Consider the following 13,283-nt stretch of genomic DNA (forward strand, 5'->3'; position numbering starts at 1 on the left):
CCTCAGTAATAAAATCGACTAGAGTTTACCCCTTTCAGTTCTGGTTGCCAGTTTAGTAAGTTAGGGCATGGACATGTACCTGGTCTCTGACAGAAAGCTGCAAACCCGGGGAATCGAATGGAGAGGTCAGGAAAGGATGCTATGGGTAGGAAGAGATGGATGAGTGTAGTGTGATGGTGGAAATTGGTGGAGAATGGCAATTATTAGTGGATATGGCCCACTTATCACTCCTGTTTCTTTTTATTGAACTTCCATGTCAGCCGTTGGACTTATCAGCCATACTTAACGGTCCACATGGTGCCCGTAACAACAATCCTTCATTTTATATTTTTCCTTTCATTTGTTTTTCCACATGATTGCCGTTCCATGTGTTTAAAAGCTTGTACATGTAGGAATGGAAAAGAGACCTCCCTTTTTGACTACAAGAGACTGTAGTGCTGAGAGATCCAAGAAAAAGAGAGAAATTCTAAGCTTGACTCTTTGAGTATTATAAGGAAATCCCTGACGATTGTCCAAGATGGACCAGGGGTATGTAATTCTCAGCGAGTTTTGTGATTGTTTTTGTTTTGTTAGGACCCGGACCAAACCTAGGACGAGCTTAGGATAATCCCAGACTTCCTCCCCACGAATTTGCTCGCATTTAGGGGGGTTAGATCTCTAGCCCGCTTGCAGTGTCCTAGTGCCACTTGGCCCGTCCTGCCCGCTATCATCATCATCCGTCCACCCATCACCCTCATCTGCACTTCCTCCCCTGCGCACGTACCTTCCAACCCAGGTTGCCCGCTTCATTGTTGTCCACCAGCCAGCCGGATGGCTTGCTAGATGGCCGGATGGCCTTTTCTCTTTTGTTCACTTGCGGACTATTGTTCCTCCTTTTGTTTCTTGCTTGCCTTTTGTTGACCAAGTTTGCCGATATTAACTAGTTGTCTCTTTCTTCATTCATTAATATCGCGCTATTTAGTTACTTGTGTTTATAATGCATGTAGGTTACACCGGATGTACCTCAGTTCGTATATCGACTTGGATTCCCCCTCTAGTCTCTTCTCCTCATTGTAAGGCTCCTGTCTGAAATTGGGACAACAACATAAGAACGAAGCACAGCGCTCCACCCAAGTCGCTGAAGCTGAAGTCCCACCCCTCCGACCTTACAAGCCCAGACGACTTCGCGCACCCTGCAGATCATCCGGATATGCGTCCGACATGTTCCTGACAGCACAGCGCTCCTCTCCAAGTCGCTGAGGCCATGGTCCTTCCACCCATTCTCTACCTCCAGCCTCCCTTCTGGGGAAAGGTCCAGGGACACTGCCCCTCCTCACCATGTCTCTGACAGGTCATGGGGACCCAGGAGTTGTCCCCTGGCACCTCCCAGGTCAGGGGGAGGGGATACAGTGCTGGGCCTCATGAGGCATGACCCCATGTGGGGACTAGCACACCAAGGGGTGGGGCACTGACTATCCCACCACCCTGTGGGCAGGCGACCCTGTCCAGGTTGCATAAGGGCCCACCCTCAGGAGGGCAAACCCATGTCGAGAGGAAGAGGGAGAGCAGTAGGCAACTGATGGCAGACCCCCAAGCGGGGGCCACTGCCAGAGGTGGCAGGCCGCTGAGTACCTCAGCACCCTATGGGCAAGCTACCCTGCAGGGAAGTGTCCACATGTTATATGAGACCACCGAACTTAATGAGTTCAGCAAAGTTGAAGCTCCTGTCGACGTAACAATCAACCCCAACTTCCCCATGAGGAGAACAGCAGGGTCAGAAGTGGTGCATGATGCTGCATATGCTTGGTGGACAAGTGTGAGTGGAAAAGCATTCATACAATGGTATGAACAGGCCGAAGCTGCCTTTAAAAGTGGCAAGGTACACAAAGTCCTTCACAAAAAAGCGAAGGAAACCAAGAAATATTCCTTGGAACTCCCGAGTATCACAAAACTTGCGGAGGATTACAACTCCCCAGAGAACAGGGGGAAAATCTCCTGGGAAAGTCTAGGCAAAGCTGCCTATGTGAAGTCCCAGTTCAAACGACTCAGGACTCCTGAGGAACGCACCGCAAAAGCCATGGGTGTTAGACACTGGTCCAGGGTCGGCACTGAAGGTCGCCGTTGCAGGCTGCTATAGGCCGCGATGGCCGTGATGCCGTGAACAAGGCCCGAGGGTAGGGCATTTGGCCTCAGCAACTCTAAAGGAGCGCTGTGCCCCCTAGCTGTCTCTTGGCCCTCATTTCAGACTTACTGGGGTTGCCTTGCTGGGGTCAGGACTTGAGAGGTCATGGTCATATCGATATTAGAGGTAAGGTACAATAAAGTATCATACAGGATATATATAGGAGGAAAGAATGAATGGAAGCAGACCCGGGCCGAAGGCCGAAGCAAACATGAATAAGGAGCGGGGTTGGCCGCATAGCAGCCGGCAATGACCGAGGGTCAAAACAAACAATAACAGATAAATAAAGGAAGGAGCGTAGGGCCGCGATAGCAGCAATGGTATTGTAGCGGTGCTGGACTCAGAGTTGGGCCGGAGTTGGGCGTGGGAATGGTAGTGGCCCTGTAGGGGCCAAGTGGGCAGGGTAGAGGAGTCACGCTCGGTGCGGTGCCGGAGGCGGACTCAGGGCAGGAAGGTTGGTGTGGCTGTGGGGGAGTCGGCCAGGTGCAGGGGAGCCTAGGGGCAAGCAGGGAAGTGAGCAGGGAGTCCTCATGGAGGATAGGGCTGAGGTCAGGGCTTGCGCTCATGCTCGCATAGCGGGAATGGGCTCAGGCAGCATCAGGATGGGCGGCTAACAGGCCAGAATGCATGGCCATGACAATGGGGCAGGAAGCGAAAGCTTCCAAATACTGGGAGAGAGACACAAGTCTCCATGCTGGACAGACAAGCCAGCGACCATCCTTCCCCATGGGAAGAATGGTAAACTTACCATACTCTACACCTGAGCCAAGTGGCTCAGGAACACAACAACCTGCTCCCACCCAGGAAGCGCCCATTTCATCAAGTCTACAGCTCAACAATGTAGCCCAGGCTACGTTGCAAGTGGGGAGAATGGCTAGACCACAGTCAAGGGTTGTGTCGCCACTCTCACAGCTGCTCCCTCACCAAAGGGAAAGAAGAAGGGGGGGGTGGAAAGGGCACCTAGGGTTTCGGACTCACTGTGACCCTGGTCCCGACTAACTCAGCCACAAAATCAACACACTAGGTGGACCTCCCTGGAAGACAAGCTAGCAGTACTGCCTGCAAAGCACCATCCCCAAGACTACAAGCACTCAGACACCACCCCAGGCACACGGACCTAGTACTTAGCAGAGCAGAGAATCTCTGTATCATACTAGATACATGTTGTATATAAACCATGGTCATCCGAACTAAAGTCCGAGCAATCCAACGGTGTTAGGGATGGACAGAAGCGGATGGAACAACACAGAACAAAGAAAACAACAGAAAACATGAAAAATATATAGGAACGGCCACACAATCGATAAATTCCGACGATCTCCACAACGGCGGCACCAAATCTCCCGATACTGGACTCGTTCTACTCGTCTTGATGATAGCTTTCCAACGATACCAAGTGCGTCCGGATCGGAGAAGAACCGGGGGAGATATGGCGAAATTACTGGGAAAGCGGCCCAGTAACATGTCCGGGTGGGCCATAACCTGGTCTGAAAAAATATCAAAAAATACAACAATGATAGGGGAGGTTCAACGAGCTTTGGGGGACTGGGGTACTGTGTGTCAGGCACTAGGTAATGTCTGTAGGCCATGATATAGCGGTGTCAGGGTACTACCGGCTTTTCCCTCCTTCAACATCATTGCATCCAATGCAGCAATTGGATGTCCAGATGAACAACCCAGAGGAAAACCCTCCTCCAGGGCAATAACTCTACCCTCAAAGAAAGGGAAAGTGACATGGTAATATGCCATTGAGGTGCCCATGAAAACACCCTCCCCCAACTCGAGGCCCTGCACACAATATTGTATGCAAGTAACAATTGTGGAAACTTCTACTCCATATAACCCACATCCACCACCACCCATGTGTAAACACCACTTACACATGACTGCTCACAGAACAAGTGAGGAGGAATACCAGAGATATAATCTTTGGGTTGAAATCTATTTTCAAAACTTCCATTTTTTTCCTCTCTTTCCCGTGATATCTGTGTATTGCTGTTTACTTTAAAGTAACAGCCCCACACCCCTTCAATTTTTTCCTTCTTCCTCCTCATTTCCCATCCTTCCTAAATGTACACATCACCTGTAAGGAGTGGTAACCCCACCCTTTACTTTCTTATCTTATTGTTCATTTGTCTTGCATTAAACATGTACAAACAATGTAATTACAATAATGTGGGAATTTGGGAAAAGGCAACTAAGCTTTTTTCCTCCCCATCGTTGAATAATCATAGCTCTATACAGCTTAATATTCGACGAACTGAGGACTGAGGCTAACTGGGGTTGGAACCTACACCAACCCCTTACATCACCCACTTTAAAGTGGCAATAATAAACTTTCTTTAAAAACAATATTTTTCACTTTGAATTCATTTATTCCTTCTTTAAAAAAACCCATGTATGTGTCACATATGCAATGCAAAGGGGGAGAATGTCAGGGCAATAGCCCTGAACCCCAAGTCTGATATAACAATGGTGTACATAGAGTCACATGGCTAAGCAGCAACTTCCGGTCATCGCTTAACACCATCGTAATATTACACACCATTGTATCACTTACAGTCTGGTGTGCTGAGCAACCCCCCTGAGACCTCACAGCTTGGTAGTTCCAAATGGGCAAAGGCCATTACTTCAACCCCCTTATTCTTGGGTGTGGCACCTGTGCTCTGCAATTATGTCAAAGCTGTAAGTCTTCATGAAGCATGCCCAGTGTAAGGGATTAACCTTACTTCACTATAATTCCAATTATAGTGACACTGTTACTTCTTTATTTATTTGTGCTGAGATATGTAATTTACATATATATACCTCGGAGTAGTTGTAAAGGCCCAGTAGCCTTTTACCTCTACCCCTGTCATATCCATCCCCAGCCATCGACTTCCGGTTCCTCCGATCCCTCCGTTCCAACTCCACTCCTCCCTCACTAACCTCGGAGCCCCCGTATTCCGCAATCCTCTCGGTACCCCTCGATGGTCACCACCCCCTCATTTCAATTTATTACCTACGCCTCCCTAAGTACGGAGCCCCGAAGACTTCCGGACAGCTCCGACATCCGCTAGCGCACCTCCGCCTCCGCTGGGCAATACACTCACCTGCCCTGCAGAGCCCACCTTCAGGCCTATCCCTCCTTTCTGTTTCTGGGTTAACGCCTGCCTTTCCGCTAACCCCGCGAACCGACTCGTTGGTAATATTCAGTCGGCTAATGGTTAAACCCCGTTAGCTCCGCTCCGTTTGGCTCCGCCAATTGCGGACCCGTCCCCGCTGTAACCATATATATATCCCACTTGTACATAGGTTACACCCGAGTAGTAAAATCAACCAGAGTTACCCCCCCCTAGGTTCTAATTGCCAGTCAGTAAGTTAGGGCACGGACGTGTCACTAGGCACAGCGCTCTTGGCAGAAGTCGCTGAGGCCGAAGCCCTCCGTTACAGAGACACTCCTTCATCTCGACCCTGGTCTCTGACAACCCCGTTGAATATACAGCACATTAAAGCTTATATTTAGACAGAATATCTGAGGCCTGAGGCGAACAGGGGAACAGAACGTTACCATCCCCAAACAAGTAAGCAAAACCTTTCACCCAGGAAGGACATGGCCAAAGACTACACAAGAAAAATGACAATCTCAGTACACACTTTACCACCAAACTTAATATCAACCTCTCAGCTGTCATACCACCCCCAATGTCTGCCATATTTACTGCTACCATTTGTACATTGCTCAGGCTCTGCACTTATCAACATATCAATATTCAGATTTATCACTCCTTCAACACACTTGACACCCTCAATGTTCTTGGCCTTCCCACCAACCTTCCCTGCTTAGCACTGATGGCTGAATGTGTCCACTATTTATTGATGCCCATCAACATACTCATCACCACTGACATTCTTGACCAATTCCTCCTTCCCACTGATCTTCCCTCAGCATCCACTCACCTCCAATGTTCTCCTCTTTTCCTTGGTTCATCACTGAGCGATGGCCATGTATAAATCCCTCTCCCTCCAAACTGTGAGGCAAGAATTCATGCACTCATCAGTGTCAACATTCATGTAATTGTAGCTAATTTGTATTTGGGTGGGACATGTACATAGGATGCACTTGGGTGTGATCTGGGTCTGTCACAGTGCAGATCGACTCTGTTATTTTGATCAAAACCGCGCGCTTGATTTCAGAATTTAACTTGGAAAAATCCCCCCCCCCCGCATCAATTCATGAAATAACTTTAAAAATTTCACTGCTCCTGGTACCTTCAGCTGGTTTTGAAACAAATTTCTCATTCTCCAAATCTTTTTTTTCTAGCACATGACCTCCTGCTTCAACCACTGGGTGGTGTAGTTAGGTTTACTGTGTGTGAATTTCGGAGGCAAATGACTGTATAGCAAGAGATTCAGTTGGTGTGACACACAACACTCATACAGTGATACCCTCCAACACAAACATCAAAACATCTACATTCGACCCATCTTCTGCCAACACTCTCATTCCATCCAAATCCCTAAAGCATCTGTCAATGTGCTCAGCTGCTCCAGAGAGATGGGCGACCTTACAGCATGCAGCATGCAATGCAAGATATTTAGGTGAAGGGAGGGGAAGACACTGTGGGTCAGGCGTTGTCAAGGTAACTATTGTATCCTTGTCGACCATCAGCCTGGACCACAGGGTCCTCAGGCGATACTCATTTGCATTGGCATTCTAACAAGTGTGATCATATTCTAACACAACTAGATGAACATCAAGTGCACTGACCGTGGCTTCGAACCAAAACTTGAGCTGATCAAATGCAGAATGGATGTCATGAGAAAGCGTGAGCACATTCTCCAATCGATGTATATTATCCCCATTCAGTTCGTCTAAAACTCGAACATTACCAAAATGCTCCATGACTGCCCAAACAGACGCTGCCCAATCATTCTAAAAACCAGTGGGTTCGGGAGTCGAATTGTGGGTTGTTGGTTGGACCCACCTTTGCGGCACCCTCATTCCCTCCTGCAATATTTCGATTGATCGACGATGGAAATATGAGAGCAGCCTCCGTCATACAGCATGGCGCATCAGGTGGGATTTTGAACTCCAGAGAAGATGCGTCAGATTGAGCCGTTAGAAGATCATATTTGCCCGTTGCAACACAACGACCACCATCTCTCCGTATAGCCTGAAACCATATACATCTACCGTCGGATGAGTAATGTCATAGTAATGCCACACCTTATGCTTTGCCATCTGATGGGAAGAAGGCGGCTCCATAAGTTTGTAGGAAAGTTCAACAACATTGCCTTCGAAAGAGATGTGACTAGGATGAAGCGAGGGGTCCGGCGTTGGCCCTTTTGCGGACCTGACTTGTTATCAGACTCATCATTCGAGTGAAGCCGAATGAATGAGAGATGGAGAACATACAACAACGGATGAAGGCAGCAATATAAAGTTTTGCCAACAAACAAAGGGTCTCATCGCCACGAACAACACTGTCATCTGTTTTATTGCCAGAATCATCCACTGGATCAGGATTGATCTCAGATGCCAGGTATCGCCGACCCTCTTCTTCAGGAGCAAGCAAAAGAAGATATCCCAGCACCCTGGCCTCCATGGCTAAGGTCTTTTCCAGCTCCCGGCATCTGCTGTACGCTCTAGCAACTGACTCGTCTTGGAATGATGGGTGGGGAGGCAATGGGCTTGCATCCATCAGGTTACAACTGCTCGTTGTTGTTGTTGTTTATTCTGGATATTTATCCTGCAAACTTTATTGGAATAAATACACGAAAATAAAGTGAGAAAATAATAATCTAAGTCCGATTCGAGTGCTCTCATGCGTTCTGACGAGGTTAACTCCGAATGCTGCTCCGCTTTTGAGTTGTCGCGTTGTGCTGGCCGATTTTGGGTGACGGTGTCGAAAAATGGGATGGGTTTCGCCGTACAGCGGTGTCATAACTCGGTTCGTGTCGGTTTCTCCTATTATGTCTCTCTTTGTTTCTCATATGCTCCGCTCGCCGCCAGAAATCCTGCAATTCTTCCATTCTTTTCTCTCCCCCCCCCCCCAGGAGGTCGTCCAGGATCAGTTGTCTGGTAGCAGGCTTCGGTAGTGGTCGCATATTTCGGGCACTCGAGGAGTATGTGTTTTCTCGTTTCTTCCCCGCAGGTGCAACTGGGGTCCTCTGTCGGGCGGAAGCGGTTGTAATATTGTCCGATGAATGCGTGGCCTGTGCGTAGGCGGCTAAAGGCCTTGCGAGAGCGAGCTTTGAAGCGCTTCGTTGGTCGGAGGTGCGGTTCTATGCAGTTGCAGCTGCGGTATTCTGACGCTTTCTGCTGTATAGGATCTGTGTTCCAGCGGAAGATCCAGTCGCCCCCGTATTGTCTTTTGTATTGATTGCGCATGAATGCTGCTGAGGTGTGTAGAGGGATGGCAGGCTGGATCCTTCTTTGGCCAATGTGTCTGCGCGTTCGTTCCCTTTGATGTCTTCATGGCCTGGCACTCAACTGATTATTATGTTGCAGAGGGGCCGTTCCGCTAGGAGGTTGGATATGTTTTTGCGGAAGCGTAACGATTGTTCGATGTCCAGTCCCGGGGATGTGGCCATGATGCGTTGGAGGGGCCAGGGTGGCAGTTATCGGTGCATCAAGCGGTGTCTTCATGCGTCTCGTTGCAGAACTTGATCCTTACCGCGTGCGCTGGTGGAACGCTTGACTGAGGATTCCGTCATTGTCGCTCGAGGTAATATCAGTGGGGCCCATCATCGGGAGACTTTACGTACAGCATTGCTCTGCGTCTCAAATCGTAATGGCAGATGAAGTGATTATGCACCGGTCTGACATCGCCGTGAATGATGTCCTTCGAGTGAAGGTAGGCTAGTCCTGCAACATCAACTCAAGCAAGAAATGGGGCTCCTCCATCCAATTCAGCGACAGCTTCAACCCCACCAATCCATGTCCATCCGCAGTTAGATAGCGGTGAAGGTACATCACACCACTCTGAAATCAAGCCCGCACGAATGACATCGCCAACATCCACTCATGAACTCGACAATGTCCAGATGACTTGAATTGCAACAAAGAGTCATTTCGTGCTTGATTCGCAAAAATACTGCAGACGATTCATATACACAGGATATCCTATACTCGGAGGCCCTGACGCAGACGTCCTTATGTGAGGCTACGACACCGCAAATCACGTCAGAGTTCTATTGGGCGGTTGTCAATGCAGCCAACACGATAATTAAATGCCCATGAATAGATAGATAAGAAGTAGGGCTCGTCCATTTGTCTTGTCGAGTGGGCATGTTTGAACCTGCGGGAAAAGGTAGCTTGATCTTTAGGTTCTCAAGAATGAGTCTGGGGGAAATTGCTCACATCTTGGAAGCGCCTGCTAGACAACTGCTAGCCGCTCCAGCACTACTGAGATGAAACACGAACGCGTCGAGCGCTTCGATTGACGCGGCTTCCGGATGCCGATGACCTAGGCGGGCTCAGTGCATTCGCACACGCAGTAATTTTTGCTAGGGTCACAACGTGCCGACTCCACCAGATCCTGAGACCAACTTAGTTGCACAAGCTCGACGCGCACCACACCCAATCGGAATATAGGCAATTTTCATAGGGTTTATTCGAGCACGCCGTGATGGCCGCGACCGGATAACAAAGCCCGGTTGCCCCATCCGAGCTGCGCCATGTTTGGTTGTTGAGAACCGTGATCTTAGCACCGCAAACCGAGGTGGTCATTCCAGGTCCAAGTTGTACGCCCTGACCCCAGTACGAGCTCGTTGCACCAACGCAACCATCTATTGGGAATGAATCGGTTAAGCAGGAGCAAATTTGATTATAGGCCTCGGCTCACCCTGGTTCGACGGGATGATGACCCCAAACTCGGCTTCCTGAGCCGCGGTATTTGGGAGGGACAGGGTGCAACGGGCTGAGCCAACGTGAAAATCAGCTGCAGCTCTGGGAAGCACATGGATTGTGAAGGCGAGGACGTTCCAGAATCGCATTGCGACTTTTGGAGAACTGCTGCTATTGGCAAGTAGTTATAACTAGCTATGAACATAGCATGAGGCGATGAACACCGACCTTGGTCTCGAGTGCACGCGCTTGGAGGACTGGGGAGAAACGGAAGGGAAGGGAAACCCAGCCCTCAGAAATTACATGAACATAAAAAACCTGTGTCTTCTTGATCTGATTGCGGCCTTAGTTACAGAAGTGAGCGTCGGGAAGAAGACCCCGATCACCGCACTGCTAACGGTGTGTGCAGCCGGCCCAAGAATCTTCAACCGTCAAATGGTCATCAAGTAGCAGACTCGAACCCAGCCGTCTCCGCTTCGTGAACGCGCAACTGCACAATGTTAGAAGTCCCCTTTGTATTACAATTCAAAAATCACGTTCTCCGAACAAATCCGCAATCAAACCGACTTGCTCTTGGGCTGTTCAAGTGCGGAGTTTACCCTGCGTATAGCCTTGGTGCACTATTTCTCCGACACTCGCAATGACAAGCGCCAGTGTATGCATGTATTGCTATATAGTACCATGCCACATGAATATATTATGATTCACTATTAAAACAGGCGGGGTACCTGTCAGACTGCGCATATCTGATAGGAAGTCCCGGCACTCGAAATCTGATGGTTGGCCCCGTCAAATAGTAATGGGGCTACCTAGCAGGGCCGGTACCGGGGCAACCCTATACCATCTACCGACTGTGATTTGCTGCGTCATACATATCTTCCTAGGATCTTGGTCATCAATACCATGTACGTACATACAATTCATCATTTTCTTCACTTCACTGGTTCTTGAAGGCCATCAAAAAACGGCTTTAAATTTTCAAACGCCTGCAAACACTCCTCGTCTCCTGCCCGAGGAAAGTCCTCAACAATAGTCTGAGCCGAGAGGATAGACTGGTACTGTGACTCAACAGCCGATGGAATCGCCGCAAAAGTCTCCGATATGCAACCGTGAGCGACAATTTCATAGTGATGGTCCAGACTCGAACCCAGCCGTCTCCGCTCCGTGGACGCGCAAAATGTTAGAAAATAATGAAGTCTCCTTTGTATTACGATTCAAAAGTCACGTTCTAAGTCATGTTCTCTGGACAAATCCGCACCGCATTAATCAATAAATAATATTGTCAATACAAATAACAAGTCACATGTAACGGGGTTAAAGCATTCATCTCCGATCATCTACTCCGAAAACCAGCACCGCGACACTTCGCTACGACGACTGGCACACTATGGCAGTGGCGATGCTCTCCGGCAAAACCCGAAACAACTCTTGGATCTCAAAAAGGAATCTCTTAGAAGCGCCGAACCCCCCCCCCCTACTCCTTCACCATCTTCCACACCATGGACTCGCCCGCAATGAATGCTGGGACACCATCCGCTGAACATATAAGGATTAAAAGTGAAGTAGCTTGGAACCGACGTGCTTGCTGGTTCCAAGCTGAGATCACAGAGTTTCTGCTTCGCAAGCCAAAGCAGAATTTAGTATCAACAGCAGCAACAGGGACAGGGAAAACCTACACCTTTTTCCTCCCAGCCCTCTTTGAAAAACATAATCGGGGAGTTTCTTTCATCATTGTACCACTGAGAAAACTGGCGGATCAGCATGTACAATGTGCCAAGGACTTAGGGCTCACTGCAATAGCACTGGAAGCAATGACGATAAACAAAGAAACCATTAAGGCATGTACTTACCAATAAGTGCTTGATGATGTTTATGTTATTTATCAAGCAGGAGATCGGAAAAGGAGAATATCGGTTTGTCATTCTAGGACCTGACTTGCTGCGAGGGAATCTGCTCAGACCCCTGTGGATAAATGATGAGTTCATAGAGAAAATTAACCGGATTATCGTGGATGAGGCACACTGTGCAGTCCAGTGGCTCTCATTCCGAGCAGCATATAAAAACTTAGCTTGGCTTTATTCCTACCTCCGGAACAGATGCCAATGGTATCTAACTTCTGCCACATTGGACGCTTGCATGTGCAGGAGATTATTGTCAGAAATTGGCTTGGACCCTTTTTACAGCACTTACGGCGGCAACACAACCAAATGGATGCGTCGCTCCAACGACCGTCCAAACCTCCATTACTGTGTCCACCAAATGAAATACAGCAAAGACTCATGTAATGACCTCGGATTCCTTATCCCACTTGGCCTAAAAGAATCCGATCCCCCTCCGATCCCATTTCTGGTGTACTGTGAATCCCGGGGCGACGCGGAGCGCAGTGCCAACTTCCTGAGGTCACGAGTTTGTGCATCCCTCCAACAGAAAGTTGTGTGGGTTCATTCTGGGATGTCTGATGGACATAAGTTGAAGGTAGTCAACTTGTTTAAAGAAGGGAAACTCATTGGACTTACGAGCACAGAATCATTGGGACTGGTTTGAATTATTGTTGCATCTCTCGTGTTGTATATCTAATTGAGATCAAACAGGGCCATGATCTAGCGAATGTGACCCGTTTGGTTCAGTTTGGTCCACCAGATAACTTGAACACGTTGACTCAGCGCTTTGGGAGAGCCGCTCGGAACCCGGACATTTCAGCCATCGTGGTTCTTCTCGTGCCAAAAGACTATTTTGAGCCAACACGTCGCCAGCGAGAGGAGAGGGCTCTGAGGTCAGCAGAGAGCCGGAAGCGGAAGAGCAATCCTGCAGCGGCTGAGCAGAGACAAAGGGACAAGCGCCACAAGAAGCTCCCGACAGAAAGCCAAGTTGATGTTGCCGCTCCCACCGAAAACCAAGAGTTTGATGATCAGTTACTTAAACTGCATCATCCAGATCCAGCATTGCCACCGAGGATTGACGTATGGCCTACTAGTGACATTGGCCCTGATGAAATCGGCGTCAATGACAAGGAGGAAGAACTTCCCAACCCTGGGAGGGAGCGGGAAGAGTGGGGTGACTTGATGTTGGCTGATCTTGAAGCACTAATTGATGACGCTGAGAAAGATGTTGATGGGTTGGGGTGGATGTGGGAGGGTGACGATAGTTTCGAAGCCGTGGCAAGTGGACAAGTGAGTAAGTGACCCGCACCAAAAACTAGATGTCAATACTAACCTCAATGGCCACGGGTCAAAGCAGCTAGGCATGGTGATCTGCCCCAAGATCTACACATTGATACTCGCCTCAGCACGA

At 48.9% G+C, this 13,283-nt stretch overlaps 2 protein-coding genes across 2 annotated transcripts; one reads left to right on the forward strand and one right to left on the reverse strand.

Moving 5' to 3' along the window:
- Positions 1-6,572: 6,572 nt before the first annotated feature.
- Positions 6,573-7,879, reverse strand: EI90DRAFT_3066603 (uncharacterized protein; the record flags this gene model as incomplete). Its single annotated transcript, XM_039060963.1, has 5 exons — positions 7,560-7,879; positions 7,371-7,501; positions 7,129-7,317; positions 6,912-7,076; positions 6,573-6,857 (listed from the first exon to the last, which is right to left on the reverse strand). Exons 1-5 carry the CDS (start codon positions 7,843-7,845, stop codon positions 6,576-6,578), a joined length of 1,053 nt encoding a protein of 350 aa, XP_038913699.1. The 5' UTR covers positions 7,846-7,879.
- Positions 7,880-12,194: 4,315 nt separating this feature from the next.
- On the forward strand, positions 12,195-12,790 carry EI90DRAFT_2834145 (P-loop containing nucleoside triphosphate hydrolase protein; the record flags this gene model as incomplete). Its single annotated transcript, XM_039053640.1, has 2 exons — positions 12,195-12,530; positions 12,584-12,790. Coding segments are annotated over 2 exons (543 nt in total), but the record flags the coding sequence as incomplete, so codon positions are not given.
- Between the last annotated feature and the right edge of the window lie 493 nt (positions 12,791-13,283).

Source organism: Cantharellus anzutake, assembly GCF_015039405.1.
Source record: "Cantharellus anzutake strain C23 chromosome Unknown EI90scaffold_39, whole genome shotgun sequence".
Lineage (NCBI taxonomy): Eukaryota > Fungi > Basidiomycota > Agaricomycetes > Cantharellales > Hydnaceae > Cantharellus > Cantharellus anzutake.